At 39.4% G+C, this 6,931-nt stretch overlaps 1 protein-coding gene across 1 annotated transcript; it reads left to right on the top strand.

Moving 5' to 3' along the window:
• The first annotated feature begins 1,402 nt into the window (after positions 1–1,402).
• LOC112499922 (calsequestrin-1-like) lies at positions 1,403–2,264 on the top strand. Its single transcript, XM_025103189.1, has 2 exons — positions 1,403–1,549; positions 2,013–2,264. The coding sequence occupies exons 1-2, from the start codon at positions 1,403–1,405 to the stop codon at positions 2,262–2,264; spliced, it is 399 nt and encodes a 132-aa protein (XP_024958957.1).
• Positions 2,265–6,931: the final 4,667 nt, after the last annotated feature.

Here is a 6,931-nt window from a genome sequence, read left to right on the forward strand (position 1 = left end):
AGCCTCAGTTCGTAGACGCAGCTAGGTTCCTCAAGAACTCTATGTTAGGACATACCCTCTCCTTCAAGCCAAATATGGTCAAGGAATTCCTTCAGCATTTTGGTTCACTGTGGAACCCAAAGAAGAAAAAGACAAGGCTGGGAACCCGGTTGAGAATATCTCCTTCACCTTCAACCGGATAACTATCAGTTTTGGTGTCCCAATGATCAGAGCTTCCCTCCATCTCCCAAGAACATTGCCATTTGCCAAGGATTCAGACACTTACTTCATAATCAAGACTTTAGATGACATTAGCTACAACCAGACAATGAAGAAGGATTCCAGCGAGCCCAACAAGTCGCTGAGAAGAACCGCATGTCTGCGGTGTGGCAATATCTATTCTCGCACTTCATACAGTGCATGGGCGGGAAGATAGGCAGTCAGCACCACACCTCACGTGTCTCCCTCAACATTGGCGTCTTAGTGATCAGGCAGCTAAAAGTCAATTGCGCTCAATTGATATTCAACGACCTGGTGTTGAATCTAAACAAGCGCCAGCGTGAGAAGGTGGTGCCATACACTCATTTTCTTAGCAGTATCCTTGCAAAGATCTTTGGCAACAACTACCCCGCTGAATGTAATGTGCAAATATGTTGGCTTGGGTCTAGGATTCTAGACTACAAGTCTAAGTCTATAGACATTGGCCTCTTTGCTCTAATGATGGAGATTACCAATGGCTCCTCTTTCTTTCCTGCTTCTTCTTCTACTTCTTCTCTTCTACTGGTGGTTATCACTGGGACAAACCCTCCTCAGTCTATCCCAACCACCACCACCTTATCCTCTAAGAGGACACAGTCTCAAGCCAATCTTGGTTCTTCAATGAAGGCCAAGAAAGCCAAAAAGGGGCAAACCGTATCCCTAGCGTGGACCTCTCAACAGGTCTCAGCTATTTAAAATAGCCTTACCCCCGAGGTACTATATTTACCCATCCTAAGCTCTTCAGTGCTCTCTTCATACATTGTCATACAAGTGACTACTCACCCAACCATTTAGTGACCCAAATCACTGAAAGTGTGAATATCAGCAATGCCACTGCTGAACACCCATGCTCTCTCTCAACCATTCTTTTTATCCCTCTCCTTTGGTCTCTATTACTCGTGCTAATGATTTATCATTGGTTATCCCCACTAGTGGTGAAGCACTCACCACAGGACCTAAGGTCGCTCCTCTCGAGGCGCCTCAGATAATTGTTGTCTCTCCTTAGAAAGGCACATGTGCAAACACCGGTATCAATCCTTTAGATGACGGTGAGGACCCCTCAGTTACTCTCTTACCCTACCCTTGCTTTTTTACTAACATAGAGCTTTCTTATGCTCAAGTATCTCCTTCTTTTACAAGTCCTTCTAGAGCTAAACCCACAGCCATGGAGACTAAGTTCTATGACATGGCTGAGGATGTAAAACTTCTCATGCCCGCTATGGCCACCATCCTTGATAAGATGGATGAGGTTCACAAGGCAATGCCTGTAAAAGAAGACCTTACTCACGGCCTCTCTGCTGTCAAAGCTGAGGTCTTTGATGTAAAAGAAATGCTGACAACACTGCAAGTTGAAGTCTGAGCCAACACAAAGGTGGTCGCTGCCCTTGCCAGCAAAGCCGAAGAACTCCAGGCTCATCTCACCAGGCATGGTGAGCTGCTTCATCAATTCTTCCAGCACCGACAACAACCGGCCCCTGAACCTGTGTTCATTGAGTCTGACCGTCAGCACTTGGAGCGGGTGGCCAATTTCAACCTCTTACAAGTTGAGGCTCTCTCCAAACTAGAGCAATGTGTTGAAGACATCTCCTTGCGTCTTGATGATATCACCTCATGTCTTGATAATGACAAAGAGGGGGAGAAAGACAATAGTGAAAAAATTATTGTGCAGAACACTAGCGATGCTGCTACTAATGATGAAGCCTTGTTGTTTTCCCTCATGCAGATGATATTCCTGTCGCTAAAGATGCCATCACAACCAATGAAGCTGAAGCTAGGATGATGATGATGCCCTGATAGCTCCGACTACTCATGAAGATCTTCCCTCCACCTCTGCATTGCAAGATATTGGTGATGAGGAAGAAGATGATGAAGAGGACGATGAGGATGAAGAACCTCAGATCCCTGATGTTATACAAGACCTTAGAGACAACAACGATGATGATGACAACGATGATGACGACTTAACCATCCAGTACCATCCAAGACTGGCTCAGAAGGGTGTATCCCTTAGGGAACCAGCTTCCTAGGGGGAGAGAACCTCAAAGAATCATCACTCCTCCTCTAAAGACAAAGGAGTGGTTGAAGAAGGGAATCTTGCCATCATTTGAATGCAATCGACCCGACAAAGGTAGCTCAATGCTCAAGGTTCGTGCTGTTTTCTCTAGAATTTGAACCTTCTTCTCTTCTACTCACTGCACCAACAATCCCTTGTGGTCCTCCAGATGAAAGGAAAATTGATATTCCAACATTTGGAGTTGATAATGACCAAAGGATGATTCAGCTGAGGAGTCAGCTCGACCAAACCAAAGTAAAAATCCCTTTTCGTACCTTTGGTTGTGGTGAGTTCGACTTCTTCACTGATGTTGAACCAGAAGATTTCCTGAAATCCGAACAAGAGTTGAGCATACAACATCAACAAATGAAAGACAGTCTAAAGCTGGCCAAGTCTCTAGCTGTCCAAGCTCTGGCCAAAGGGAAGCTCAAGAAAAAGGATCCAGTCAAAGCTCACGCAATTGCGGTCACAAGCTGAACGAGAACATCAAATGGCGCTGACCCTGAAAGACCGAGACCTGAAGTGGTGCAATGAAAGGATGAAGAAAAGAATAAGTCCCCATAGGATCTTACATATCACCATCAGCGAACAGATGAAAGATGGTGGACTCCTTATTTTTTTGGTCATCTTCATTGAGAACCAAGACGTTGTCACCGAGTACCCTCCTTACCTCTGGTAGTATGGCTTCGATGAATGGCTGGAGATTCGATCGGCTATTCATCGATCAAAGTCAAAGCATAAGCTGGTGATTGAAGACATCCTGAACAAGTTATTCAAGAAGGTTTCCAAGATCGTTGAGGTCCCTCCTTTGCCAGAGAAGCCTCTCTCCATAATAAAACACCTTTCAGATCCTGAAGATGGATCATCCCACAGGAACGAACACGAGACTAAATTCTCCTTGGATGAAATTCTGAAGGATGGAAAGAAGCCGAATATCTCAAAGATGAACCTAACACCGCCAGCGAAGGGTCCCTACATACTCAATACTATGCATGTGAAACCTGAATTTGGACTCATATTCATCAACTATGATGGTGAATATAGGTTATAGCGAGTATCCAAGTTCCACATCTGTCAGATAGATCATTTGGAGTATCTCTGGACTTGGCTACATAATGACATCTATGGAGAGGTGAAGGAATGGAGGATCAGAAATGAGATGTTGAGATGAAGCTCAGAGAAGATGTACCTGGTTATATCAACTTCAGCGACTTAGTTTAGACCTTTTTTCTGTCTTGTAAACTTTATTTTCCTTTCTTTACTTTCAATGTATAACCTATATATAATAGGTTTACCAATACTGAAAAAAGACTTGTAATATTTTCCAATGTTTAAATATTCAATGAGATCATCAGTTCACTGGAAAAAGATCCCTGAAAAGAGTATTTTTCAAGTATCTATGAGTTCCAATACTCTTACATTCATGGAAAACTTTCTAGTAAGTGAATATGCTTTTAGTTTTAGTTATCATTTTTATGTCAATTTATCCTTGAACTTGTAATCCTTTTCAAAATTTAAGTAAATTTTCATAAGTAAACTGTATCACTGAAAAAGATCCCAAAACAGTAAAAAAAAGACAAGTATATTACTAGAACCTTTTTCTTACTGATGTAACTTAAACAATTTTCTTTATGTTGCTTTGTCATCATAAAATAAGGGTAGATTGTTGATCCTCTCTCTCAATGATTTGATGATGATTATTTTATTTATCAAAGTGTATTATTTTTGTTATTCAGTTTCCGCGATCTTCACCGAGTCTGTTCAGTGATCGGTGAAGATTTATTGTAATTCATTCAGAGACCAATATACTTCAAGAAGATAAAACTCATATCACAGATCCTTCAGTGATGTCAAAGACAGAAACTGAAGATTAGAGACCAGCAAGTTCGTGATCTGAAGTGGTGTTCAGTGATAACAAACTCGTCTACAAATGTGTGAAGTCTGTGCAAGATTCAACGAACACTGATGAGACCTTTCAGCGTCATTCCAGTGTTCAATGATCAAATGAATATTTTCAAGCAAGATTGTTTTTGTCTTGTCCTTTGTGTCTCATACCTTTATAAGTATAGTACAATACGAAGCCACTCCTTTGACTTTAAACGTCTTTACATACTTTATGAAAGAGGACTGCTCATATACAGCCAAAAGAACTGTATGCTGTAGCAAATGACAAGTTTTCCTTTTAAAGCTTGCCACGTGCCCTGTAGCTTTTGAATTGTATTTAATGCAATGGGTATAAATAGCTGAATAGTTCTCCTCTCAGTTATCATCTTCCTCACTAAGAACTTACCCAAGAAGTTACTTCTCTCTGTACTTTCTGTCTAAGGAGAAAGACCTACTTTAACAAGTGAAGAACACATTTCTTCTTATCTTATTTGTTGTAGCAAATCTTTTCTTATTGCTATCTGTATTTTGTGTGTATCTTAGATTGTTTAGATATGTTATGTATCCTATTTCTTCCGCGAACAATCTATAAAATTTGTATTGATCTTCTTTATCAATGTATAATTTTTAAAAGTCAAAGTTACTGTGTTTGTATTCATCTCCCCTTCTACAAACTGTTGCTTATAAACTCTTGTAGATATGGCTAGGCCCAACACAAAGTTTAGTTGAAGTCATCTTTTATAGAGTTTTGATAACTACTGATTTATGATCTCAAATCCTAAAGGGGATATTGTTAGGCCCGAAATATGTTTTATTCGAGATCACCGAGTATGAAGACGAGAGTGAATAATGAAGACATCAAAGCTTCCGAGTCAAACAATTCATGTAAAGTAAATGTTTAAAATTGTAGTTTGACTTTGTATTAGTCAATCCATATAAATACTTTGTAAAGTTTGTAGTATAATAGAGAGCTCATTTGATAGATTTACGTGCTCATATTTGTAGAGAGAGCCTTGTTTTTAGAGAGAGAAACAATCAATACATATGGTTTGATCTTAATTGTTGTTCTTCATTGTTTAGATTACTTGCTACTTGATCATAGCGGGATTTTCAACCATGTCAATTAGGAACGAATCACCGTTCTCTTCTTCATGTTTCTCACAATAATGCCATTAAACCTTTTGGTATGGTATTGTGTACTCTGATGTTTGGGGCTCGGCCTCAGTTTTATCATTTAGTGGAAATCGTTACTTCGTTTTTTTATTGATGATGCCACCAAGTACATATGGATTTATTTTCTTATACACAAATCTCAAGTGTTTAATGCCTTTCTCACTTTGTCAAAGCAATGGTCTATACCTTGTTGATCCTCTTTCACATTGATTTGATGATAATCCTTTTTTTCTATTCGAAGCATTATGTTTCTGTTCTTTCAGTTCCAGCGTCATCACTGAGTCTGTTCAGTGATCGCTGAAACATATATTGTAAATTCTACAATGACAGTGATACTTCAAGAAGACAAACCTCACACCAAAGAACCTTCAGTGAAAGTCAAAGACTGAAACTGAAGATTAGTGACTCGCGCTTTCGTGATCTGAAGCGGCATTCAGTGATTACAACCGGGTCAACATCTAGCGAATGTTGAAGAGACCGTCAGTGTTATTCCAGCATTCAGCGATCAAATGAAGCTTGTTATGCAAGATTTTTTTTGTCTTGTCCTTCCACACACAGAGGACAAACCCACACCATTTCTAGAGTATAGTATAGTATGGAGTCGACTAGTCGACTCAAGTACCCACCAACTCCACGAAAGGATGTCTGCTCATAAATAGGCAACTGTACTATTTACTGTAGCAAAGGACAACCTTTCTGTTATACCCCATAATTCTTATGTGTAAAAGTAATGAAGAAAAACAAGTGATGTAGAACTAGAAGGCCGATGGAAGACTTCAAGGCAAAATGGCTAAGTCCTCAATACAACCAAAGGGTCGATGGATCGACCAGAGATGCGATGGAAAGGGCATCTTCATAGCCCCTCTAGTTACCAACACTTGGAGTTTTCTACTATAGTTCAACTAGAGGCATGCGATGAAGATAAGGTTGAATAACACCCCANGCATCTTCATAGCCCCTCTAGTTACCAACACTTGGAGTTTTCTACTATAGTTCAACTAGAGGCATGCGATGAAGATAAGGTTGAATAACACCCCATGGAAGACAGCTGGAGATGACTAATCGATAGCTGGATTCTACAAAGTTTATCTTGTTTTGTTAATTATCCATGTCTAGATAAGCTTTATCTTTCCTAGAAAATTTGCTAGATAGTCTCTCTAGATAGTTATCTTCTTGCTTAGATTACTAGTATAAATAGGTGTTAGGCCTATTGTAATCAGAACGCTTTTTGGACGTTTTTCACAATCATTGAAATAAAGTGAATCCTTTGATATTCAAGTATATTCTTTGAATGTTCATCATTTGTTCTTGAGTGTTCATTATTTTATTCATCCAAACTATATAATTAGGTTATTCTTAACTTAATTATTAGTGTTAATTGAGAAATCTGGGATCAACAATTGGTATCAGAGCCAATTGATTGTTCTTCAATCAAAACGATCATAAAAAGCTCTCAATTCGCCTTTTTCATTTTTTTTCAAGTTCATAAAAATCTTCTCTAAAAAGCAAAATTTTTCTCTTCCAAATCTTCAATGGCCAACTGGAATTCTGCTTATAGTGTTGGTTCCCTCACCAAACCTCCAA

The sequence above is a fragment of the Cynara cardunculus genome (genome assembly GCF_001531365.2).
Source record: "Cynara cardunculus var. scolymus isolate 2C chromosome LG 17, CcrdV1, whole genome shotgun sequence".
NCBI lineage: Eukaryota > Viridiplantae > Streptophyta > Magnoliopsida > Asterales > Asteraceae > Cynara > Cynara cardunculus.

Coding starts and splice junctions, on each gene's coding strand:
- LOC112499922 (XM_025103189.1), top strand. CDS start 1,403: ATGGAGACTAAGTTCTATGACATGGCTGAGGATGTAAAACTTCTCATG. Junction 1,550..2,012: donor TCTCTGCTGTCAAAGCTGAG/GTCTTTGATGTA, acceptor AGCTGAAGCTAG/GATGATGATGATGCCCTGAT.